The following is a 26,494-nucleotide window of genomic DNA, read 5'->3' as shown; positions in this document are numbered from 1 at the left end:
CAGATGATTGCAAGTCACTTAGTTACATTTTACTTTCAGCCAGGTGCTTGAAAGGTAGTAACTTTAGAGTAAGTTAGAATGAATACTTCTATTTACTTAAAAGTTTCAGCCTAAACCTCGTGTTGTTATCTACCATCTTATTACAACCAGAACCACTGGTTCTTTAACTGAGAGACACAAAAACATAAGCATCACCAATTCAGGCCCAGTTCACGAGAACAAGTTGAGTTCTATGAAGGGTAATCGCCAATACATTCCATTTCCAGGTCACATTTTACCACTGGAAACAGTGCTGTGACATTCCTACATGGCCTACAGAATTAAAATTAAAGAAAAGAACAGGGATCTGTAGATTGTCTTCACTTCAAGTCAATGATGTCTTCATCAAATGAAGCAGTAAGCTGAAACAGGTAGCTAGATGATGGACTCTCTTCCCTGCTTACTGAAGTATCAGGATCCGAACTGGTGGAAAGGTGGCGGCCTTCAGAATTTCTTTCAAAGGAGCTTGAAATTATCCTGGAAGGAGGAAGAGAGTTGCTGTAAACATTTCCAGATGAAAGAGAATAGCAGTTTAAGTGCCTATCCCTGGACTCAAGCAGGTTAATCTATGGGCAGAGTCAAAGCACTTGCTGTCCTGAGAATTGCGGTTCATTCCTCCTCTTTTGAAAAAAAACAAAAAAACACTCTGATTTTCTACTCATACTCACTAACTTGGTCAGTAGGAAACGGTAACAAATATCACATTCACTAACTTTTAATTTTACTCAGTAGCCAGTGTGGTAGAAGTGATCTCTTTTATTAGGCCAACTAGACAGTTGCACCCAAAAAAAACCCTTTATTTGCAAGCTTTTCAGGCACGTAAAATTTCTACCAGGTAGAAATGAGAAATGTTACAACATTTGCAATCTCTGATGCCTGAGGAAGGGCGTGCGTGCCCAAAAGCTTGCAAATAAAGAACATTTTTTTTGCAACTGTGTAGTTGGTCTAGTAAAAGGTATCACACCTCTACCACACTGACTGCTTGTACTTTTAGACCAACATGGCTATAACCTTTATCGCTAAATTTACTCAAACGTTCAGTTGCCCTCTCCCCCCCCAGCCCCAGTATTTTTTTTCCTTCCTTTTCAAGGTCCTGAAATCAGTTTCATACTGTTTTAAATAACAGAGAATAAAAGTAATGAAGCATCATTAGTAATGAGTCAAACCCTGCTGCCTCTGCCCTGAATAAGTAAGGATTCCATCATGCAGAGTGCTATGGCATAGGATCAGATGAGGAGGACTGGACAGACAAATTCCGTACATGCAGCTCTGCCAAATATCTTTGCAGCAACAAGGCCTGAGGGAAGGAAGGAAGTGGCCAATAAGTTCATACCGTGTGGGTCTGCTAGAAAAATCCCTATTGATGGAGGTTGAGCCACGATGCCAACCATACAAAGACCCACTTCTTTGACTGCCTGTTAGGTTCAGCCAGATGCAACATACAAGTCTTTGTTATAAAACAGCAAGAAACCCAAGATGCATCTTAAAACGGCAACAGAAGCTTATCCAAAAAGTCGTGGACCAGTTCTGACCCACCAAAGCAATGTGAAGAACAGCCTCTTACTTAAACAGCTCATAGGCTAAATTCATTGTAGAAGAACAGCTCTGAGGTCCAATTTAAGCCAAGGTGATTATGACATGCATTGTGTACATACCATTAGGACAACTCCGTTTGCATCCCAAGGACATAATGCTTTAATTTAGTGAGATTCTTTTAGAGGTCTCCTTATTTACCTGTCACTGCTAGTTGACCTTATTGCTCCATGCTTATGGTCTGATTGTTTTCGAGGAAGTTTCTTTTGCTTCTGCACTCCTTCTGACTTAGGAACTGGCTCATCCAAGAGGCCTCAAGGAAGGAATAAAAAGTTTAGTTGCCAAAAGAGGCTAAATGTTAATTGGGATGTTATAGCTATAATATCTCTCACTGCCTTCTATCAGTGACTAGCTACATTCCAATTGGCTTAAAATACCAACCTACTGTGTGGATTTCATAGGATTATAGGAAGGAAGGCTGGGAGAGACCTCATGATGTCATCTGGTCAAGCCCTAACTCAAGGCAGGATCATCCCCAACTAAACAGTCCCAACCAAGTGTCTGTCTAACAGAAATCAGATAACTTATCCAAGGATTTATGTAATCTATGTATACTGAGGCTGGTTTTTTTTAATTGATCCTGTTTCATTTTTTTAATATGGTCTTCTCAATACCAATCTATCTCCAGAAGCAAGTGGGTGACCCAGAATTTCCCAGTGATATAAATAGCAACTGATCACTACAACCAAAAATAAGGAGATTCTACCCAGTAGTTCTTTGCGTGTCCTGATTGCTATTTCTTTAATTTCCATACACGATAAGGATAATGAATGAGTAACAGGGACAGAGGTGATTCCACTTGGCGTTGGGGTAGTGATGACCTTAGGGACTAAAGGCGACTTCAGAGGACGTTCAATGCTCCTACCAACCAGGTTACTGAGAGGAATTTTGTACAAGTTTTTATACCGAACTTCACCTGAAACGACAAGAAAAACAAACAGTAACAGATCCTTCGTTCTTTCACAGTAATTAGAGTTTCTCGTGTTAGTCTTTACCACTTGAGTGCTGACAGCAGGCACCACACTGCTACATGTAATCTAAGATACTGCCCCTTTCCCCGCAAAGCTTGCAATCTACATAGATAATTACTGGCCATAAATACGTACTGGAGTCAGACAGATAATACTGCTAACAGGACTGGTGTTATAGCAGAGTAATGACAGTATTTTTCAGTCACAGGGTGAAGCTGAGGGAGAAACAGACATGCACAATGCAATTCTAAATCTCCACAGGACAAAACATATTCCAAAACTCTGCGCCAAGAACTGAAATTATACAGCAATACACGTGCTATCTAGGTGCCTAAAGTGAAACAGTATTCTGTCCTAAGCATCCATTGTTTAAAAAAAAGTTCTTAGCAGAATGTGAGGCAGACAAGGTTCTTTGGGTGAATCTGATATCTTTTATTAGACCAATTTACGTTGATCTAATAAAAGAGATCAGATTCACCCAGAGAACCTTGTCTGCTTTTGTCCATGGACCAACATGACTACAACCTACACCCCTGTAACAGAATGTGATAAACTATCCCCCAATTCACACTTTTTCATGGCCCAAATCTTCTATGACTCTACCCCTAGAAGGTCAAAATATAGCCTGTATATTTATGCAAATACTTGTATGCATCCACCAGCTCTCTTTTCTGAGGGTCTACCTCACATAGTTTTCTGCTTTTCCTCCACCTCAAAGAAAAAAAACACAATTTTCTGAAACATCACTACTTTACTTTTTTTTTTTTTTTTTTTTTTTTTTTTTTTTTTTTTTTTTTTTTTTTTTTTTTTTTTTTTTTTTTTTTTTTTTTTTTTTTTTTTTTTTTTTTTTTTTTTTTTTTTTTTTTTTTTTTTTTTTTTTTTTTTTTTTTTTTTTTTTTTTTTTTTTTTTTTTTTTTTTTTTTTTTTTTTTTTTTTTTTTTTTTTTTTTTTTTTTTTTTTTTTTTTTTTTTTTTTTTTTTTTTTTTTTTTTTTTTTTTTTTTTTTTTTTTTTTTTTTTTTTTTTTTTTTTTTTTTTTTTTTTTTTTTTTTTTTTTTTTTTTTTTTTTTTTTTTTTTTTTTTTTTTTTTTTTTTTTTTTTTTTTTTTTTTTTTTTTTTTTTTTTTTTTTTTTTTTTTTTTTTTTTTTTTTTTTTTTTTTTTTTTTTTTTTTTTTTTTTTTTTTTTTTTTTTTTTTTTTTTTTTTTTTTTTTTTTTTTTTTTTTTTTTTTTTTTTTTTTTTTTTTTTTTTTTTTTTTTTTTTTTTTTTTTTTTTTTTTTTTTTTTTTTTTTTTTTTTTTTTTTTTTTTTTTTTTTTTTTTTTTTTTTACAGGCTCACTTTGCTTTCTTTATATATCTTTAAATTCCCCAGTTAATCTCAAATAATCTGGTCAATTGTGCCACCATTAAAATTATCACTCTCTCACACTTTTATCTTTTTTACAAAAAATAAAATATCAGCACTCATCAAGAACAAGCTAAAGAATGATATGGAAAAATATTATAATCCCAGACTGTAAATTAAAAAGGACGACTTTAGCACCAATGATGGGCAGAACTGCATGCTACATTCCCTTGGAGGTGTTTAGGAAAATAAAGAGGGATGGGGCAGACAAAGGAAATCAGCCTGAGCAGGGGCCCACAACAACCCTTGTATGAAGGCAGACTGGAGAGATTGAGGTTGTTTCCCTAAGAGAGGTAATGAAAAAGCAGTGACAAGATAACATAAAAGACCAAATGATACAAAATTTAGTGGGGCCTGGGAGGCTACAACTGGATGTAAACAACGGAGCTATTTATGGGAGCGTCAGTTTTACAGAACCATAGTTAAAGCTGTGCTTAGATTCCCATTAAAAGACCCATTTTCAGTCATTAAAATTTTTGAGCAGAGAAACCATTTTTGTAATTATCCAGCAGAGACCAAGTGGTATTTTGAAAGCTTCTGATTAAAAAAAGTCTTAAATAAAGTGAGTCAGAATCACTCCCCAAGGTGGGCATGCAGCACTCCTGCTACCATAGCCAGGATCCTATCGGTCATTTTTTTTTTTCAGGAGCAGCAGCAGCACTCTGTCAGCTTATACGCAGCTCCTGGGTCCACCATAGCCCCAAAGTACTTTTCTGAAGTGCACAGGACAACAGGACTGGAAGTAGCCTCCTAGACCACTGTGCCCAGCTCCCTATGTTGGCAGACTTTTGTTACCCAAGAGAATCCCCACAATCATAAGTTTAGACCCTTATAACTTCAAGGGGAACTACCCAAAACAACAACACCCACCTCTGGCATGCCAGAGGTAAAAAGCAAAGGAGATGAGCACTTATAACTGATGAGTTCACTGTTTTGCCAGGCCAGTCTCTTATTGCACATCCCATACTTCCTTTGCATCAGGGCAGCATGCTCTTGCACCTGTCATACCATACTTTAAGGTGCTATTAACTTTTTTCCTTTGACCTCGGGTTAGGCATCTCTTAAGCAAAACGTATTCTGTAGATTGGGTATTTCAGTTCAGCCCTTTGAAGGCAAGTGTCCCCAAAACTGGTATCTCTTGTCTGCAACCATAGCCACAGCAGTGTCAAAGATTCACTAGACCACTGAGACTTATCCCTCACCCCAGAGAACAGGCAATGGAAAAGAACATTGGCAAGAAGTAGCCTAGGCATAGCTTCCACAGTCACACCTGCTCCATGATGGAATAGAAAATTCTAGTCCTTGGGCCTCACAGTTGCAATCAATTTAAAGTCTTTCACACTGCAAATGTGCTAATTTTCAGCATAAGCCAGTACCCAAGCCCAGTTAGCCCCGGTACCGCTTTACCTTCTGTTGAGGACAGAGGGAATTCTGGTGTTTCATGAGCTATTGGTGTCTGAGGAGAGCTCTTTGAACTGGTCTCCTTGGAACTGCTATTAGACGATCCAATTGCCACCGCAGTAGCTTTAAAATAAATGTCCAACTGAAATGACAAGAAAAACAATATTAGCAAGCAAGTCTTTCCAGTCACTTGCTGAGATACAGCCCAGGTTTCCTCTTTCCACACGCTAGCGGTTGCACAAAGGCCTCAAAGTCACTGAACCCTGACATGGAAGGCTCCACCACAGCAGCTGGTCTGTATACAACCTCTCGACCATATTTTAACAAACTCCTGTGGCATGCTAGGGTGGTATGCCTTGTGGCTGCGTGACAAGACTGACCGTGTTGTTTTACTAGTAGATTAGACAAGGATTTGTATGGTACGGTTTGGACAGGGATAAGGATGATCCTGTCTCAGGCTGGACTAGACGACCTCCAGAGGTCCCTTCCAGCCCTGCTTTACTATGACTCTGTGGGCGTGTCTACATGAGACATTTACTGCGGAGTAGGCTAACTGGCTCCACAGTAAATGTCTCAGCATCTACACATGCAGCTCTATCAGGCTGGAGTCAACTAATAAACTCCACAGCAGGGTAGTACTTGTAAATACACAAGTACTATCTTGCTGCAGATTTATTTTTACTCACCCTGCCCTATTTTTTACTAGCACTGAAGAACCCTCGTGCCCCAGCCAGTCACTCCACAGCACATTAAGCCAGGTTGCAGCAGCCCCAGGCTGGCAAGCTGACCCCCTGGGCCTCTTGCCAGCGGGGCTGCTCCAACCTGGCTTAAGATGCTGTGGTCCTTGACGCCCATGTAAACACAGCACGTGGAAGCAACAAACTCCAGCACAATAAGCACTGGAGTTTATTGTGTCACAGTAATATGCACAGGTAGACACGCCCTGTGATTCTAACCCTACTCCATGCAGCTAGAGGAGTGAGAGTGGGCCTGTCAAGTCCTGACTGATGTACAGGCATAGTAACCAGTGCACATCAGAGCAGCCTGAAAGATGGAAAGTGGCCCTCTGGTTCTGGGTTCAGAACTAGGGGAAGGGCAAAACTAACATACAGCTACCTCTGCACTCTCTCCCCAGCCCGAGGGATAATACATGTCGTGTTCCTACATGTTCCACACACACATGTTAAAGGATCTGGGCTAGAATCCCAAGGTTTGGTACAACAACTGGTGTCATAAGTGAGGTATTGCTGCTGCTTGTTGCTTTCTTTTATGGCTGTCAGTGCTTGTTAAAGATAGATTCTCTCTTTTTCCAGGTGCAGCATTAAGTGTCCATCACAAAACACATAAGTCATCCTCCACCCCTACAAGACACTCACAAGCAAACAATTCCATGCTCTACTTTACCTTATGTTTAATTAGGCAAACGTCCAGCGGGGAATGGAAGGGACGTTTCTAATTATGTAAACGTTTCTAATTATGTAAAGAATAGGGACGAGCTTGGAGAAGGGTCTCTGTATGAGACATGGTAACGGACAGAAGAACAATGCTGCCCCTGAGTGTCAGATCAATACTTGAGCAGGAAAGAAGCTTGTTATCACCATTCTTACACGTACTCAAATGTGGAGCCAAGTGCTCAGGCAAAGTCTGCATGTACTGTTTTGCATGTTGTATAGCATCAGCACCTGAAGTTGTGGAGCCAAGTGCTCAGGCAAAGTCTGCATATACTGTTTTGCATGTTGTATAGCATCAGCAGCCAAAGCGGCTCCTTAGGATCAGCTATTTTTGAGATTTTTACCAGGTCCTCCTGAGAAGGTTTGTCTCCACTCACAGCTTAAGTACGTGGGAGCCTGCATCACATATGCAGGAATCAGACCTCACACAGGGGACCAGATATGCTTTTTTCCTGTGTCTTACCCTTGATGCTACAAGTTGAAGCTCAGGCACTACAGCTGTGTGGACTAGGTTCCCATTCACCACTAACCGGATCTTAATGGAATCAGTAGTGAAGGCCAGGATGTAAGGAAAAGCACAAACTGCAATGAAACAAGAGTTAGTTTTACTGTGAAAAATAATAAAACCAATGATCTGTATCAGCAGTTTTACTGACGTTCCTCCAACTTTAAAACCGTTCTAGAGGGCTTGCCTAAATGACACTTGAGGTCCCTTTCCCTTCCAACCCTATGATTCTATGAGTTCAGAGGCTCCTGGAAACCTGACCTGCTCTAGTATCTCTCCTACCTCACCCATAAATGATTCAGCAGTTTAGAACAGTCTCTGAAATACTGGCATGTGTCCAGATGCATGAAGTCTGTAATTGCCTGCCTTACCATGCCTGTTTGGATGTACACTTTGTGTCTCTAAAAGGGAGCAAAGGAAGTAAATGAGCTGAGAAAGGCAAGAAAAATAAGGCAGCAATTTCAGTCCTTCCTTCATGCACTGAGAGAAAGAGTCAGTCCCCAAGGTTCCTTACTGTGAGCTATCCCATGCAAAACTAGTTGGGCTGGCAGGACACCACTTTGTTCTTGTAACACTCACTTGTGCTTCCCAAAGGCAAATGTGATTCCTGACCTAATGAAAAAAGGTAAGCCCATTGAAAAGGGCTCCTATAGTTTTGTCTTACCCACAGAATAAGGAACCTGGTTCCAGCTAAAATGAAAGTCAGATGCTGATGGCTGGACCAAAGGCGAACCCCCATTAAAGGGGCATAACTTTCGGTAGCAGCAGACATCTGCAATGAAAAACATCTGTCACCTCACACAGAAAATGATGCACATGCTGACATTCAAGAAAATGGCTCAGAGGCCTGGTTACATATACAGTATAGATACATGTGTGAAAATTCCTATATATCTGCTAAAACCATTAAAAATGTGAGTTTACTAACTGACTACAATTTTTAAAAGACCAAATGGGGCTAGCATAGCACATATATACACTGAGTCCCATCTACCAATCCATGGTGCACCCACATCTTGATTTATTGTGTACAGTCCCAGTCTCCACAGCTCAAATAAAGGTGCAGTACAATTGGAAAAGGTACAGAGAAGGACAAGCAGTGCAATCAGGGTTATGGAGCAGTTGCCATACCACGAGAAACTAAAATTGCAAAGGCTCTTAAGTTTGGAAAGGAGAAGGCTAAGGGAGGATATGGTAGAGGTCTATAAAACCATGAAGGGTATAGACAAAGTGAACAAGAGACTGTTATTCACCAAGTCCCAGAAAACCAGAAGTAAGGGGCACCCACTGAAATGAGCAAAAGATAAGTTTAAAATTAACAAGAGAAAGTAGTATTTTACACAGTGCATAGTTCATTTGTAGAATTCATTGCCACACGAGGTGGCAGAAACATACCATAGCTAGGTACACAAAGGGACTAGGGAAATTCATGGATGATAGATCTATTAGTAGCTGTTGAGCAGAACAGTTGGAGATACTTCCTCTGATATTTCTAAACCAATAATGATGGATGCTAGGGAGGGTAATGAATTGAGGACAGATGTATTTGATTTAATGCTCTCCCTCTAAAGCTTCCACTCCGGCCACTGTCAGAGACCGGATACTGGGTAGATGGCACTTACGTTCTTCTGGCCCTATATGGCACTTCTGTTGTCAAAATCTAAATGTAAAACTACCATCTATCTGTCATTTATAAGTATATGCCTGTTTTACAGTTCATAGGCAGACAAGGTTCTTCGGGTAAATCTGATATCTTTTATTAGACCAACTGAAATAGTTGGAAAAATTCTTCTTAGCACACTTTCAGGTTTAAATACCCTTTAAACCTAAGTTGGTCTGATAAAAGATATCAGATTTACCCAAAAAACCTTGTCTGCCTGTGTCCTTAGACCAACACAGCTACAACCTATACCCCTGTATTTTACAATTCAGGAATATTTATGAAATCATATGTTCACCTACTTTCCCAGTTCTCTGTTACTTATCTGTGGCTAGAGACAAGTCAGGAAAGATACTGTGCCACTGAGATCTCCCTCAGAATCAGGCAGTAGTAATTGCCTTTTCAGAAGTTATACACTGGCACAGTTCACATTCCACAAAGACTGTGCCATATATGTGTGATATCAGGAATAGAGGTCAAAATTCTATCATGCCCTTATTTTTTCCAATCAGCAAGTGCTTTCATAGTCCCTTACTCTAATAACTAAATGACTTAAATTAGTGCTACTCCTGAACTAAAAATAATGTTAGTTTTCAATAGTAAAAACTACAGAATCAAAGAAAGGATAGGGCAACCAGTAAGAGGCAGCATTCCACTGACTGCAAAAAGTGTGGCTTTTTTAAAACATGGTTTCATAGACTGCTGAAAGAAAAAAAATTATAGCAGAGATTCCTCAGTTCAGGCTAAATATCACCAGCTAGTTCCTAAATTACAGTTTTCATTCCCCATGGCAATGAATAAGCTAAGTCAAGGAATGAAATGTACTTAAAAAGGATGAATGCAGCTACAATGTCAAAGTTTCAATCAGGGAAGAAATATTTTTGGTAGGTAGAAGCATTAGCATATTGAGAATTTGTATGAAACTGAAAATTAACCTGATATCCCCAAACCTTTCTGTTTACTCCTATTGTTTGATTGAACTCTCTTGAATTTTGGCTGAAAGGTTACCAGCATTCACTCATGTGGTTAGTTTTTGCTAGCAACAGACCTCTCTCAAGTTCCTCATCACATAAACATATTAGACTAGAAGTTGGCAACCTCTGGCTGCGGGGCTACTGGATTTGGCCTGTGAAGCATTTGGCAGCAGGGGGGCTTTGCTCGCACAACGTTGTGTTGTGGCCATGCAGCCAAATGGTTGAGAACTTTGCCCACGCCACACCACAGTCAAGCAGCAGGGAGAAGCAGCAGTGGTAGCAGCTGGGTCTTAGCACTAGCCTGCTATGGACCGGAGCTGGGTCATTCCAGTCTGTGACTGGAAAATGTTGCTGACCACTATATTAGACTGAAAAAACATCACAAAGACCACATTTGGTCTTGGCAAGGGATTGTGAAAGGATCATGTGATGCTAAGAAAACAATGATCAATGTCCAAAAGTATAACAACAATTTAGGTATGTCCATGCCCTTAGAGTCTATGTCACACATCCTCTATTGGTTTTGTATTTTGCTTGGTCTGTCATCTGCGTATCATCTTGTTTTCCTTGTTGTTTTCTATTCCTTGATAATATTAAGACTAAGGCCCTAAGCAGGCTAATGCCCAAGTAAAATCAAAACATACTTACAATTATAGCACAACAGTAAACCAGCTTCTCCATCTTCATATACATCAATAACTGCAACAAAATTAACCTGCAATGATAATGGGTAAGAGTAGTGGGCAGATTGGAGACTCTGGTCACTACAAATTGATTTTGAAAAAAAATGCAACACTGTGTCAAAGGATTGCACACCTGAAGGTAGGAGTAAAGTTTCACCTTTTTAAATGCAGCCTTGAAAAACTAAGACTTTACTTTGCATTCATTGTAAATGCACTCAAAGCAGGGAATTCAAATTGTTTTCCACTCAAGTTTTTCCTATGCCTTCATCATCATTCAGCATAGGAAAGATTTCAGCAGAACTGGCTTGTGTCACCCCGCAGAACTAAAAATATTACTCTAACAAAGAAACTTGTCTAAATGAAAAGTTAAAAAAGAAAAAAATCACTGCACATCAGGACAGGTGGGGTGGAAACAACATAATCAGAACCTCTGTCACAAAGACAAAGCATATCAATAAGGAAGTTCTTTCAGATTTAATGAATAAATGATAATAAAACATTACTGAACAGACTTGATGACTTGGAAAATAGTCTAGAATTTAGAGGTGGAGAATTCCTGGAATGAAGACAATATGGCCACTGGAAAGAGTGGTTTTGGTTTTTTTGTTGTTTTTTTCTCCCCCCAGTATGGATGACACTAGGGCAGCTAACTTCTGAGAAGCCAGGGGCTGTACCTGCCCAGGTGTCATGTCTAGGTGGGAGCCCACAGGCTACAGTTCAACCCTTTGTGGCCAGGGAGTCAGACAGGCCTGGGTTGCACAATCCTCAGACTGGAACCATCTAGCCACCCTTTTCAACTAAACTACGACATCCAAACACTTATAAAGAAGCTTCCCATAAATCTACCATATGTGATGATGTGCAATGCAGTAACCAGGAAGAATGAAAATCTACAAGCAGCATAATCAAAACTATAAATCAGGCATAATGGATATGGACTGAAATCGGACAGTCTGGGGATGAGCCTGAAGTAAATCCCTTGATGGACTAAAATTAGTTTACATAGATGCTTTCCAATTTCCACTACAGCATGGTACTGGATTAATAAAAGAAACTGGCAATATAATAAAAGAAAAATACTATAAATAAAAGGAAAAAAAATCAGTACAATGAGGACTGTCTCCTCAACATTCCTTTAGCCAGAAAAACCTCAGATCATCCTGGACGCTTACATTGGGTTAACAGGACTGCACGTCTTAGGAAATGGGTAACAGGATAGGGAAGCTTACATATCAATGCCATCACTAACAACTGACAGGTGTTACCAAACAGCAGCCGTTTTATAATCTATGTGAAATGATTTAACGAGTGTCAGTCCAATTCCTCAAAGCCATAACAACAGTAACTGGTACTAACTGGCAGACTAGTTGGTATCCCTAGCATAAAAGACAATGATTAAATGGACCACAACTCATGAAGTGCGTTTCTCATTTTCTAGAGCAAGGTTGTCAAACTCATCGGGCCCCACGAGCCAGACGAGTAAGCATGGAGCTAGTCTATGGGCTGAATTAGGCCCACAGACCTCATCCCCTGCCCACATGTGTGGGACCTGGCCCCACTGAGTGCCACCAGCACACATCCAGGTACTGAGCATGGGGAGGGTCTGCACAACATAAGGGGCAGCTCCAGGAGCCAGATCACAGGGCTCCGCAGGCTAATTCTGACCCACAGGCCATAGGATTGACACTCTTGTTCTAGAAGTAATATGTCCAAAACAAGCATTCGGTAAATTGGCAGGGTTGCATGAGGAAAGTTCATATTGCCATCCACTATGCTGTACCTGCTCCACACATTACCGTCCAGGGCTGTCAGTCCTGGCCCCTCTTCTTTTGCACCAATACACTAGCACAAAACATGTAAAAGATAAGCCACCAACAGAAAAGAATTCAACCATCTGTATTTTGAGCAAGACTGTCAGTTCGAAAATGGCTCAAATCTGAGTGTCTAAAGTTGGGCACCTAAATCCATATGTAGGCACAAATAAGAATGTCCTGATTTTCAGAGAGCCTGCACTTCCTGGTGGTCTATACCAGTCAGAAGCTGTCAGTACTGAACAACTGAGAAAACTCAAGCCATTTATTTAAATGTTTGACTTCACACCTAATTTAGAAAACTTTGGCCACTTTAATTACAATACGGATGCTGCTTGTTTCTCTGTTTCATTACTGTACTGGACAGCAACTTCTAAGATCAGACTAAGAGCCACATAAAAATGTTAGTTCAAAAGCGGTGGCTAACAAAAAGTTGAGTCTCCTACTAGAATATGAATCTCAACACACTTTGGGAACATGCACTAAAAGGGAGACAAGCCTTTTGGCCAGAAAGAAGAGAAGGAAGTTTGTGCCTACTCTGCACACACAAGGCAAAGGCTAGGTGATATTCCAGACTCCAAGGTCATGGATGCATATATGCTTAGAGACATTACAAAATGGGAACTTTCAAAAGGCATCAGCTAGTATGCATTATCTGTTTATGTGGGAATGAGCTGAGAATGATTCCAGTGTAGCAAAACCCTCCAACTTTATCCATGGATGAAGGTGTGCTAAAGCTGGAGGGTTTTGCTACATCTGAATGATTCTCAGCTCACTGACACGCAACAATCAGAAGGTATCACCTGCTCTCCTTGTGGTTCCCTTTTTGAAAAGTCTCCAAGTATTTGTATAATCACATTCAAGACACAAGCATTTGTATAAATCACATCCACTTGTCTCTCTACTGAATAGTGTTCCTTTTAGGTATCTTAATGATTACCTCTTGGGGACAGTTACTTTATTTACCTAAATCCAAAATAACTCTGCAGTTATAATGACCCTCCAATAATTAGTTTATATCCATGGAAAATTATAACAAACTTATGAATCTTCCAGGTATAGAATCTAAATACCTAGGAGGGCGATCCAGGCTGACATGGACAGGCTCAGCAAATGGGTGGACGAGAACCTGATGGTGTTTGACACTGAAAAATGCAAGGTTCTCCACCTTGGGAGGAAAAACCTGCAGCATCCTTATAGGCTTGGCAGTGCTACACTGGCTAGCACTATGGAAGAAAGAGACTTGGGTGTCATCATTGACCACAAGATGAACATGAGCCTTCAATGCAATGCTGCGGCTAGTAAAGCAACCAAAACGCTGGCTTGCATCCATAGATGCTTCTCAAGCAAATCCCGGGACATCATTCTCCCCTTGGACTTGGCCCTGGTGAGGCTGCAGCTGGAGTACTGTGTCCAGTTTTGGGCCCCACAATTCAAAAAGGATGTGGAGAAGCTTGAGAGAGTGCAGAGAAGAGCCACGCGCATGATCAGAGGTCAGGGAAGCAGACCCTACGATGACAGGCTGAGAGCCATGGGGCTCTTTAGCCTGGAAAAGCGCAGGCTCAGGGGTGATCTGGTGGCCACCTATAAGTTTATCAGGGGTGACCACCAGCATCTGGGGGAACATTTGTTCACCAGAGCGCCCCTAGGGATGACAACTAGGTCGAATGGTCATAAACTACTACAAGACCATTTCAGGCTGGACATAAGGAAGAATTTCTTTACTGTCTGAGCCCCCAAGGTCTGGAATAGCTTGCCATCAGAGGTGGTTCAAGCACCTACATTGAACGCCTTCAAGAAAAAATTGGATGCTTATCTTGCTGGGATCCTATGACCCCAGCTGACTTCCTGCCTTCGGGCGGGGGGCTGGACTCGATCTTCTGAGGTCCCTTCCAGTCCTAATGTCTATGAAATCTATAAATAAATCCCCCCCCCACCCGTCCACAGTGGAGGAGGAGAAAGCGGTAGGGAAGTCAAGTAGCCTGACACTGCTCCTTGGCTCCCCTACACCTTGCCCCCTGCTGCCTGTCCCACCCACTACTTGCTCCCCCACTGCCTTTCCCTCCCCTGCCCTCCCCCCCACATGCTTGCTTGACCCAGCACCTGCCCCTACCCCAATGCCTGTCCCCCTGCCACTTGCTCCTGGTACCTGGCCCCCCACCACCCATGTTAAGTAAAGGGAGGGGGGGACACACATGATGGACCCTAGTCTTAAGTTCTTCCTGGGGTACCTAAAAATACCTCATTTACTTGAATCTATGTTTCAGGCTGAGTGGGAGCACAGGCAACAGCTTGAGAACTGAAGTATAAAGCAAAGGAACAGAGAGAATCCTTCCCAAAGGATGCTTTGAATTTGGCCAAGGCCACAGTGGATGCAAGAACTACAGAACGTTTTGGTGCTATTTGTCCTCACATCAGTAAGCTCTTTGTTGATGCAGAAAACTTACCCTGCTTGCTTCAACATGATGCAACCTGTAAGATTCTCCTGTACTTTCATTAATTAAATCAAACTGATGCCGATATGCTACACAGATCATATTATCATTGTCTCCAGTCGGTCCGTCCACAAGAGTCATAATCATGGGAGTGTCAGAGAGAGAAATCTCCTGTAATGCAAATCACTTTAGATTAACATGAAAATAAATGAGAGAAATTATTCTATTGGTCTGCATTCTTCACTGGCAATAGTTGATACGAGAGGTGTTCTGTGCTTTGGAGTAGGCGGCATGCATGTTGTACAATTGTAAATGTCACTAATGAACACCCAAGAGCCCAGGTAAGAAAAGGGAGGATTTCTGTTAAAATTTCTGCAGTGCAACTCTGGTGCTGGGATTCTTCCCTGAACCAGCCCTACGGTTCAGAGGGTGAAGTGTACCCCTACAGGAGCACGCAACACTGGTGAATGCTGACCAGTCTAAGAAGATAAGTTTTAGGATTTGACTCGCACATACCCTGATATACTGGAATTCCTCTACTGGTGATTCAGATGGAGGTGACATCAAAGAGGCGTTGGTTAAACTGTTGCAACAATTGTATTTCTTTGTGATGAGGAGCAGTTTGTTCCGAATAGCCGCAACAATCCTCAGCTCGCTGCTGTGATGAGTGTTAATGGCATACAAATGACAGCCTGAGGAGAAAATGTTCTAGATTGTAAGTTCTTTGGGGCCAGGTTTGCTTTTTAGTTCTGTATTTCCACAGCACTTAGTACAATAGGGTTTTGATATGTGATTAGCGCTCCTAGGAACTACAGTAATAGAAATCAATGAATGCATAAATAAATAAAGACAGCAAAATTCATTTAAAAAAGCAGCAAACAGAGTTCATTATGAAGCGAAACCTAATTATTTTTCACTCGGAAATTTGCAAATTAACAATTTCTTATTGAGTAAAGGACTAAATGCACAGAAAGAAAGAAAGAAAGAAAGAAAGAAAGAAACAGTAATAGAAATCAATGAATGCAGAAAGAAAGAAAGAAAGAAAGAAAGAAAGAAAGAAAGAAAGAAAGAAAGAAAGAAAGAAAGAAAGAAAGAAAGAAAGAAAGAAAGAAAGAAAGAAAGAAAGACAGCAAAATTCATTTAAAAAAACAGCAAACAGAGTTCATTATGAAGTGAAACCTAATTATTTTTCACTCGGAAATTTGCAAATTAACAATTTCTTATTGAGTAAAGGACTAAATGCACAGAAATTGGCGCTGCCCGCCCCCCCCCCCCCTCGTGAATAAAGGGGGGGGGGGGGGGGGGAGGACATGATGGACCCTAGTCTTAGATTCAAGTAAATGAGGTATTTTTAGGTACTCCAGGAAGAACTTATGTTTCAGGCTCAGTGGGAGCACAGGCAACAGCTTGAGAACTGAAGTATAAGGCAAAGGAACTGAGAGAATCCTTCCCAAAGGATGCTTTGAGTTTGGCCGAGGCCACAGTGGATGCAAGAACTACAGAACGTTTTGGTGCTATTTGTCCTCACATCAGTAAGCTCTTTGTTGATGCAGAAAACTTACCCTGCTTGCTTCAACATGATGCAACCTGTAAGATTCTCCTGTACTTTCATTAATTAAATCAAACTGATGCCGATATGCTACACAGATCATATTATCATTGTCTCCAGTCGGTCCGTCCACAAGAGTCATAATCATGGGAGTGTCAGAGAGAGAAATCTCCTGTAATGCAAATCACTTTAGATTAACATGAAAATAAATGAGAGAAATTATTCTACTGGTCTGCATTCTTCACTGGCAATAGTTTATACGAGAGGTGGCATCCCATGTTCTGTGCTTTGGAGTAGGCAGCATGCATGTTGTACAATTCAAGAAATAATGGCCACAAGCTAGCAGAGAGCAGATTTAGATTGGACATTAGGAAGAACTTCTTCACAGTTAGAGTGGCCAAGGTCTGGATTAGTATTCAGAACTGCAGAAATGAACACACTGGGCATGTTTACATGAGATGCTACGACACCGTAGCAATGTGCTCCCTCACTATAGCACAGTGCTACAGTGACATAGCAGCTAAAATAACCATGCACCACCACAGTGCAGCGCAGCATGGGCTGTTACTGCGCCGTCATTTAGTACTTCCAACAGGAGTGTAGGGGCATAAAGAAAGAAAGAAAGAAAGAAAGAAAGAAAGAAAGAAAGAAAGAAAGAAAGAAAGAAAGAAAGAAAGAAAGAAAGAAAGAAAGAAAGAAAGAAAGAAAGAAAGAAAGAAAGAAAGAAAGAAAGAAAGAAAGAAAGAAAGAAAGAAAGAAAGAAAGAAAGAAAGAAAGAAAGAAAGAAAGAAAGAAAGAAAGAAAGAAAGAAAGAAAGAAAGAAAGAAAGAAAGAAAGAAAGAAAGAAAGAAAGAAAGAAAGAAAGAAAGAAAGAAAGAAAGAAAGAAAGAAAGAAAGAAAGAAAGAAAGAAAGAAAGAAAGAAAGAAAGAAAGAAAGAAAGAAAGAAAGAAAGAAAGAAAGAAAGAAAGAAAGAAAGAAAGAAAGAAAGAAAGAAAGAAAGAAAGAAAGAAAGAAAGAAAGAAAGAAAGAAAGAAAGAAAGAAAGAAAGAAAGAAAGAAAGAAAGAAAGAAAGAAAGAAAGAAAGAAAGAAAGAAAGAAAGAAAGAAAGAAAGACAGCAAAATTCATTTAAAAAAACAGCAAACAGAGTTCATTATGAAGTGAAACCTAATTATTTTTCACTCGGAAATTTGCAAATTAACAATTTCTTATTGAGTAAAGGACTAAATGCACAGAAATTGGGATAAGTCTAAACCAATGTCCGTGTAAAACCCAATGTAGAACTGGCTTTTCGGGGAAAGAGGGCTAAGGGTCAGTTCCTGCATCAGCTCCAGGGAGCCTGTGAGACCTCCAGCACAGTGGCTGCACTGGGGCTCCAAAACAACATTCCCATCACCTTTGGTTTTCTCCAGTTTATTCTCTCTGCAGTCATACTTGTTCTTTGCCATCTGCTTTGTCTCAATGCCTTTCTGTACAGCACTCAGCCTGAAGACAAGAAGTCGAGAATCCTTCCCTATCAGGTTGGAGAGAACCAGGGAAACGGGAAGATAAAACAAAGAATGAAACTTGTTTTTCCAAAGACAGTATTATTGCCAAAGTGTCAGTTCTGAACATGGAGAGCCACAGCCACAATCAATCAGCTATAATGAGGCAATTCTCTCCACACTCACTTGGGAATGAGCAGAATAGTGACAGGAAGGAAAAGATACTTATGAATCCTACTTAAATTATAAAACTGCCACAGGGTGCGGATCTCTCCAGTTAAAGCTGCACAGAACTATCATTATCGGTCATGGTATGAAACTAAATCTAGCAACATAAAAGCCAATTCCAGAGACTAAAGGATTCATTCAAATCAGAACATCAGCTTTCCTTCATCAAGTGCTGCAGTGAAAAACAAGGTGAGAATTGGAGATAAAATGAACCTTGGTTACTACAACATAATGAAAATTCATATGGAATAAATATAAGTTATAGCATAAGACTGAAGCATTACCTTTCAGTTTAGAAAGAATCCAATGAATCTATGATTACTTGGTCCACTGCATATTCTGAAAACTTAAAACAAACTCAGCCTGCCTTAAAGAGCCATGTGGCAATTTTAGCAAATTTATAACAAATAATTAGTATTCAGAACTGCAGAAATGAACACACAGGGCATGTTTACATGAGATGCTATGACACCGTAGCAATGAGCTCCCTCACTATAGCACAGTGCTACAGTGACATAGCAGCTAAAATAACCATGCACCACCACAGTGCAGCGCAGTATGGGCTGTTACTGCACCGTCATTTAGTACTTCCAAGAGGAGTTGTAGGGGCACAGGGAAGGGCCTGGGCAGAAGTGGATGCATCCTACAGATCAACACATGGCTGTACAGAGGGTGTCGCCAGCAGGGCTTTGGCTTCTTTGACCACAGGATGTTGTTCCAAGGATTGCCAGGAAGTGATGGGATCCACCTGGCAAAGAGAGGGAAGAGCATGTTGCAGACAGGCTTCTTAACCCAGTGAGGAGGGCTTTAAACTAGATTTGCCAAGGGATGGAGTCCCAAGCCCTGAGGTAAATAGGTAAGTGGGTGACCTGGAGGAAGCAGAAGCAGGAGTGGGAAACAGGGGAGGCCTCCTTGTTCTTCCTGAGAAGCTAGGGCTATTGGTTAGTTGTACCCTCAGTCATCTGTACATGAATACACGGAGCCTAGGAAACAAGCAGAAGGAACTGGAAGTCCTCGCACAGTCCGAGAACTATGATGTGATTGGAATAACAGAGACTTGGCAGGAGCTCGCATGACTGGACCACTGTCCTGGATACATAAAAACTGTTCAGGAGCGACAGAAAGGGAGAAGAGGAGGAGGAGTTGCACTCTGTATAAAAGAGCTGTATGATTGCTCAGAGCTCTAGTAAGAAACTGGATATAGGCCTGTTGAAAGTCTCTAGGTTCAGGTCAGAAGGGAGAGCAACAAGGGTGATGTTGTGGTGGGGGTCTCCTATAGACACCAGGCCAGGAGCATGAGGTAGACGAGGCTTTTTTCAAACACCTAGCACAAGTTTCCCGATCACCGGCCCTGGTTCTCATGGGGGACTTCAATCACCTTGACATCTGCTGGGAGGCCAATATAGCAGTGCGCAGGCAATCCAGGAAGTTTTGGGGAGTGCTGGTGACAACTTCCGGGTGCATGTGTTGGAGTGGCCAACTAGAGGCCATGCTCTTCTTGACCTGCTGCTCACAAACAGGGAAGAATTGGTGAGGAATGTAGTAGTAGATGGTAACTTGAGCAGCAGCAACCATGAGATGATCGAGTGCAAGATCTTGAGGAAAGGAAGGAAGGAGAGCAGACCCTGGACTTCAAAAAACCAGACTTCAACTCACTCAGGGAACTGATGGGCAGGATCCCATGGGAAGCCAGTCTGACAGCAAAAGGAGTCCAGGAGAGCTGGTTGTATTTAAAAAAAAATCTTACTGAGGGCACAGGAACAATGTGCAGGAAGACTGGCAAGTATGGCAGAAGACCAGCCTGGCTTAGCAGAGAATTCTTCAGTGAGCTAAAACACAAAAAGAAAGCTTACAAGTAGAAACTTGGACAAGGGAGGAGTATATAAGTACTGCTCAGGCATGCAGGGATCAAGTCAGGAAGCCAAAGCACAATTGGAGTTGTAACTAGCAGGGAATGTAAAGAGTAATAAGGAGTGTTTCTACAAGTATGTCAGGAACAAGAGGAAAATCGGGGAAAGTGTGGGTCCCTTACCGAATGGGGGAGGCAGCCTAGTGACAGAGGATACAGAAAAGGCTTAAGTGCTCATAGCTTTTTTCATCTCAGTCTTCACAGGCAAGGTGAGCTCCCAGACTGCTACACCAGGCAGCACAGTTTGAGGAGAAGGTGAGCAGTCCTCAGTGGTGAAAGAGCAGGTTAGAGACTACTTAAAAAAGCTGGACGTGTACAAGTCCATGGGTCTGGATGCAACATACTCAAGGGTGCTGAGACAGTTGGGCAATGCGATTGCAGAGCTGCTGGCCATCAACTCTGAAAACTCGTGGTGGCTGGAAAAAGTCCTGGATGACTGGAAAAGGGCAAATATAACTCCCATCTTTAAGAAAGGGAAGGAGGAAGGTCCAGGAAGCTACAGAGCTGTCAACCTCACCTCAGTCTCTGGAAAAATCATACAGCAGGTCCTCAAGGAATCCATTTCTAAGCATTTGGGGGAGAAGAAGTTGGCTAGGAACAGTCAGCAGGGACTCACCAAGGGCACATCATGCCTGACCAACCTCACTGCCTTGTAATGACGAGATGAATGGCTCTGTGGATGTGGGGAGGGCAGTGGGCGTGATATACCTTGATGTGAGCAAGGCATTTGATATTGTCTCCCACAACACTCTTGCAAGCAAGCTGAGGAATTAAGAGCTGGATGAATGGACTACAAGACGGACAGAAAACTGGCTGGACTGTTGGGCTCACAGGGTAGTAATCAAAGGTTCTATCTCTAGCTGGCAGCTGGTATCAAGTGGAGTGTCCCAGGGGTCAGTCTTAGGGCCATTTGTTATCAATATTTTCATCAACGACCTAGAGGATGGGATGGAGTGCACCCTTAGCAAGTGTGTGCATGACACCAAGCTGGGGGGGAGTAGTAGGTCTGTAGGAGGGTAGGGCTAAGATTCAGAGAGCCCTTGACAAATTGGAGGATGGGACCAAAAGAAATCTCGTGAGGTTTAAAAAGGACAAGTGCAAAGTCTCGCGCACTCAGTCTTCACAGGCAAGGTGAGCTCCCAGACTGCTACACCAGGCAGCACAGTTTGAGGAGAAGGTGAGCAGTCCTCAGTGGTGAAAGAGCAGGTTAGAGACTACTTAAAAAAGCTGGACGTGTACAAGTCCATGGGTCTGGATGCAACATACTCAAGGGTGCTGAGACAGTTGGGCAATGCGATTGCAGAGCTGCTGGCCATCAACTCTGAAAACTCGTGGTGGCTGGAAAAAGTCCTGGATGACTGGAAAAGGGCAAATATAACTCCCATCTTTAAGAAAGGGAAGGAGGAAGGTCCAGGAAGCTACAGAGCTGTCAACCTCACCTCAGTCCCTGGAAAAATCATACAGCAGGTCCTCAAGGAATCCATTTCTAAGCATTTGGGGGAGAAGAAGTTGGCTAGGAACAGTCAGCAGGGACTCACCAAGGGCACGTCATGCCTGACCAACCTCACTGCCTTCTAATGATGAGATGAATGGCTCTGTGGATGTGGGGAGGGCAGTGGGCGTGATATACCTTGATGTGAGCAAGGCATTTGATATTGTCTCCCACAACACTCTTGCAAGCAAGCTGAGGAATTAAGAGCTGGATGAATGGACTACAAGACGGACAGAAAACTGGCTGGACTGTTGGGCTCACAGGGTAGTAATCAAAGGTTCTATCTCTAGCTGGCAGCTGGTATCAAGTGGAGTGTCCCAGGGCTCAGTCTTAGGGCCATTTTTAAATCAATATTTTCATCAACGACCCAGAGGATGGGATGGAGTGCACCCTTAGCAAGTGTGTGCATGACACCAAGCTGGGGGGGGGGGGGGGGGGAGTAGTAGGTCTGTAGGAGGGTAGGGCTAAGATTCAGAGAGCCCTTGACAAATTGGAGGATGGGACCAAAAGAAATCTCGTGAGGTTTAAAAAGGACAAGTGCAAAGTCTCGCACACAGGATGGAACAATCCCATGCACCAGTACAGGCTAGGGAATGACTGGGGCTTAGAGTGGATAACAAGCTGAATATGAGCCAACAGGGTGCCCTTGTTGCCAAAAAAGCTAATGGCATCCTGGGCTGCATTGGTAGGAGTGTTGCCAGCAGGTTGAGGGAAGTGATTCTTCCCCTCTGTTCTGCACTGGTGAGGCTACATCTGGAATACCGTGTCTAATTTTGGGCTCCCCACTTCAGAAAGGATGTGGACAAGTTGGAGAAAGTCCAGCACAGGGCAACAAAACTGGTTAGGAGGCTGAGGCACATGACTTCTGAGGGGAGGCTGTGGGAACTGGGCTTATTTAGACTGGAGAAGACAAGACTGAGTGGGGATTTAATAACAGCCTTCAACTACCTGAAGGGTAGTTCCAAAGAGGATGGAGCTGGACTGTTCTCAGTGGGGGCAGAGGACAACACAAGGAGCAATGGGCTCAAGCTGCAGCAAGGGCAGTTTAGGTTAGCTACTAGGAAAAACTCTCACCAGAAGGGTAGTAAAGCACTGAAACAGGTTACACGGGGCATGTCTACATGAGATGTTTACCGTGCAGTAGGCCAATTAGCTGTGCAGAAAGTGTCGTGGTGTCTACGTGTGCACCCCCATCAAGCTAGAGTAAACTAATTTACTCTACAGCAGGACAATATTTGTAAGTACAGTACTATCCTGCTGCAGAGTAAAAAAACTCCTCAGTAGTATATGTATAGATGCTGCCCTGGGGCTGGCTGCCTGCTGGCTAGCCCTACACTGAAGCACCCTCGTGCCTCAGCTAGCCCCTCTGTAGCATGTCGAGCTGGGGGGAACAGCCCCGGGCTGGCAGGCTGACCCCTCAGGCTTCCTGCCAGCCAGGGCTGCTCCAACCTGGCTTAACATACTGCACTCCTGGGCGCACGTTCAAGCAGCAATAAACTCTGGAGTTTATTGTTCGAGAGTTTATTGCTTCACATTAATTGCGCACGTAGATGTGCCCTCAGAGAGGTTGTGGAATCTCCATCCTTGGAGGTTTTTAAGACAAGGCTAGACAAAGCTTTGGCTGGGATGAGATAGCTGGGGATAGTCCTACTTTGAGTAAGGGGATGGACTAGATGACCTCTTGAGGTTCCTTTCACCGCTATTTTTTTATAATTCTATGTGGAAATATGTATCCTATACATTTATCAACCACAAACCCATCGTGAATCTGAAGAGAGAACTGGAGGTAAGCGTCACCATCCTGAACCCAACGTGGTATGTTTCTGTTCAGTCTCTACCAGGTCCAAAGCAAAATTAAGCTCCCCCTTTTTCAGGATGTGACCATATCTGGAGTTGAAGTATTACTTTGCTCACCTGAGTATGCCTCCTAACAAGGCTACTTTTTATAACAGGTTCTTGTGAAAAGGGTTGCTTGAGAGGGGTGGAAGAGGAGACTGGGTAAGGTGTAAGGTATGGAACTGAATATACATTACACACAGACACACAATAACTTTGGCATGCTAGATATTTTCCACATAGCAATTTGCAAGCATGGCAGGTCATTCTAAGGTCCAAAGTTGAAAATTAGCTGACTTGGTTTTGCCCATTAATGCTACTAGACACTCCCAATTAACTGCATATTGGCATCTAATTTTTAATTACTGGGATCTCTTCTGGCAAAAATACTAACTACTGAACTTGTTCTTGCATCAGTGGACCAGAAACTGTCAAAGCAGAAGATTTGGGGAAGATTCAAAGAAAGCAATGAAAGAAAGATCCAGCTACCTGTGCTAACCACTAATAAAGATAGCAGGGGAAAGCAAAATACACAAAACCTTTAGAAGACAATTACTGCCAAAATGCAACAGCATTCTCAAAGCCAAGATTTCAACTGTTACCTTCCACTGACCACTCCATCAAATAACAGCACACCAAACACATTCATGTTAGAACTGAGGAACTGTTAGGGCAGTGGTTCACAAATAATCCTGGGCTACGTGCTCCTTTTCTAGTTTGCTCTAATGCTGTGCACGCCCCTTTAATTCCATGATATGGCTAATAAAAACCAATGCATTATGCCACTGACTACACTGTAATCTCGTCAGCAACCTAGCAACTACTGTACAGCTCTTCATTTTTCCTTTCTCTTCCTTTTTCTCCTTTTATATTTGTCATTTTCCTGCTTTCTTCCCCTCGAGTACCCCAGTCTGGGAAACAAGGGATTAGAGAGTCCTACCTCTGTCTGCTCTGCTAATCAGAAGATCCAAAGCTTCCAGCACGTGCATCTGCTTTACTTGGAGAGTTTTATCAAATACTTGTATTGAAGGCTGACCACCTGGAAAGAAAACATGACACTAAATATTAGAATGAATTTCTTTAAAACTCTACACTGTCTGGACCAGTAATATTAATGGAATGTGTTGCTTACAGCAAAGTTTGTTGTTGGTTTTTTTTAATGTGAAAATAAAGCAGCAGCGTACAGCTGTTTCCTGTACAGTACCAGGGATAGTACTTTCTTCCAAGAGAAGCATATCATGCATGCCTAAAAAAGGCTTTTTTTCAGAAAGTTTGAGAAAAGTCCCTGAGAACCAATGGCCCTTGATGTAATTCCCTGCCATATATGGCACACACGGGAAAAGGAGTCAGATCCACAAAATCAGTGATAGGAAAGAAAGGATCGAGGACTGAGAAGTCCAGGCAGGTCACTTGGATGCTGTTTAAACTTGGACTTGGCTTAAGAAATTATTTCAAACTGTCAAGACTATGTTCAGAAACCTGCATTAAAAATGGATTAACAAAACGATCCAGATTTGCCCAGTTTTTGGTGTGGAGCAAAATTATGCTATTAAGTTACAAAGCCCTGACAGTAAAGATGTTTGAAAATACACATGAAATGTTAACAATCTTCATTAGTGATCAGCTGCTAACATCTAAATAGGGGCTACTGAGTCAGTTTTAGTAACTTGTTAGACAAGTGTTGGATCATTCACTGACCATCTATAAGCAGAACGCCAACATCTGTAGAAACTAGCAAGGACTGGCCCCAAGAATCCGCACAAACAACTTCATAAGGAAAATTATTGCAGAAACACTGGGACTCCCAAGGCTGTAAAACAATATGGGTAGGCAATAATTATACTAGGAAGCACTAAGTTTATAAAACAGAGAAAATGCAAAAAACATTGGCTAAAACAGTAACATATGGACACTTTGGTGGGACAGAATAAATTAATCAGTGTTGTACTTTGTGGAGGTAAAATTTCAGGGCTTGGTCTGTTCCTTAGAGGAGGCAGTATTCTCTACAACTGGTATAGCAGATTAATAAATGCAAGGTACATTTCTGGGACTCTAAGATGGAATACCCTTTGGTAGGTCACATCTTGCAACTGCAGAGTGAGATAACACTTTGTATACAACACGATCCTTCGCTTCAAAATAGACCACATGTGGTAAGCTCTCAGAGGTGTAGAAGGTGAACAGTTTGACTTTCCTGCATTCAAGTGTGCAGGAGCAGATGCTTTCTCTTTGCTCTTATTGCATCCAATTACAAATACATTGTAATTTTTTTGAAGGACTTTACACTGCATCAGGTACAAAGGTCCACTTACCTCCTTTTTACACAGGCCTGTCGCAGCCAAACTAGTTGGTGCATCCCCTTTTACAATGCTTTTCAGTTTCAGTGCCTTAACCAAGACAGAAATTTTATTTAAAATATGTTTCCTGTCAGTAACACCAATGCATAAATACTAAAATATTGGGAAGCCGAGAGAAGCAAATTCAAATTAATTAAAACAGTTTCAGTTCTTGACTTTCTGGATGACAATTAATAATTTCTACATGAGAAAAATAGCTGTTTCATGTGTCTTAACCAGAAATTAGTCCAGTTACTGAAGGGTTAGAACTACTATATATATCTCACTGGAGAAAACTTCAAACAATAAAAAATTACTATGCAGATATCTTTTATGGGACTAGCTACATGTTTGGTCCAATAAATATGCCTCTGGGATATTTCCAGGACCACCATGACTACAATTACACTCCAACATAACCAAAAATTCTCAGCGAGCTAACTGGAAGCAGGCCCTTCACTTGGAGAGTTGGTGCTATGCCTGCAAGGTCACATTCCCAGAAATACTATTTTGAGGTACTAAAAAACCTTATATAATCAATTTCATATAATGATGAAAATTGTATCGTCATGAACACAATCACAAACTCTTCACTATACAAATGGATAGACGCACAGTGATTGTCAGAAATACTTAGCACACAGTAAAGAATGCTACAGCAAGGCTTTGCAAGTATTAAACATCAGTATGATGAAAAACAAGATAATTCAAATAAGCTTTTCCTCCTGCATTATCAC

General features: G+C 41.6%; 1 protein-coding gene across 1 annotated transcript in view; it reads right to left on the bottom strand.

The window, feature by feature from the left end:
• Nucleotides 1–315: 315 nt before the first annotated feature.
• Nucleotides 316–26,494, bottom strand: part of LOC102374211 (GTPase-activating Rap/Ran-GAP domain-like protein 3) — a 27,905-nt gene continuing 1,726 nt past the window's right edge. Inside the window, exons 2-14 of the mRNA XM_006039203.3 lie at nt 25,734–25,808; nt 25,120–25,231; nt 24,362–24,460; nt 17,869–17,985; nt 15,441–15,616; nt 14,937–15,095; nt 10,644–10,710; nt 8,026–8,133; nt 7,320–7,438; nt 5,412–5,547; nt 2,339–2,548; nt 1,774–1,885; nt 316–516 (exon numbers count right to left, since the gene is read on the bottom strand). Of these exons, the coding sequence (XP_006039265.1) occupies nt 360–516; nt 1,774–1,885; nt 2,339–2,548; nt 5,412–5,547; nt 7,320–7,438; nt 8,026–8,133; nt 10,644–10,710; nt 14,937–15,095; nt 15,441–15,616; nt 17,869–17,985; nt 24,362–24,460; nt 25,120–25,231; nt 25,734–25,808 (1,647 nt within the window). The 3' untranslated portion in view covers nt 316–359. The remainder of the gene's footprint in view (nt 517–1,773; nt 1,886–2,338; nt 2,549–5,411; nt 5,548–7,319; nt 7,439–8,025; nt 8,134–10,643; nt 10,711–14,936; nt 15,096–15,440; nt 15,617–17,868; nt 17,986–24,361; nt 24,461–25,119; nt 25,232–25,733; nt 25,809–26,494) is intronic.

The sequence above is a fragment of the Alligator sinensis genome, unplaced genomic scaffold (genome assembly GCF_000455745.1).
Source record: "Alligator sinensis unplaced genomic scaffold, ASM45574v1 scaffold1684_1, whole genome shotgun sequence".
Classification (NCBI taxonomy): domain Eukaryota; kingdom Metazoa; phylum Chordata; order Crocodylia; family Alligatoridae; genus Alligator; species Alligator sinensis.
This window is presented reverse-complemented; position numbering and strand designations above follow the sequence as displayed.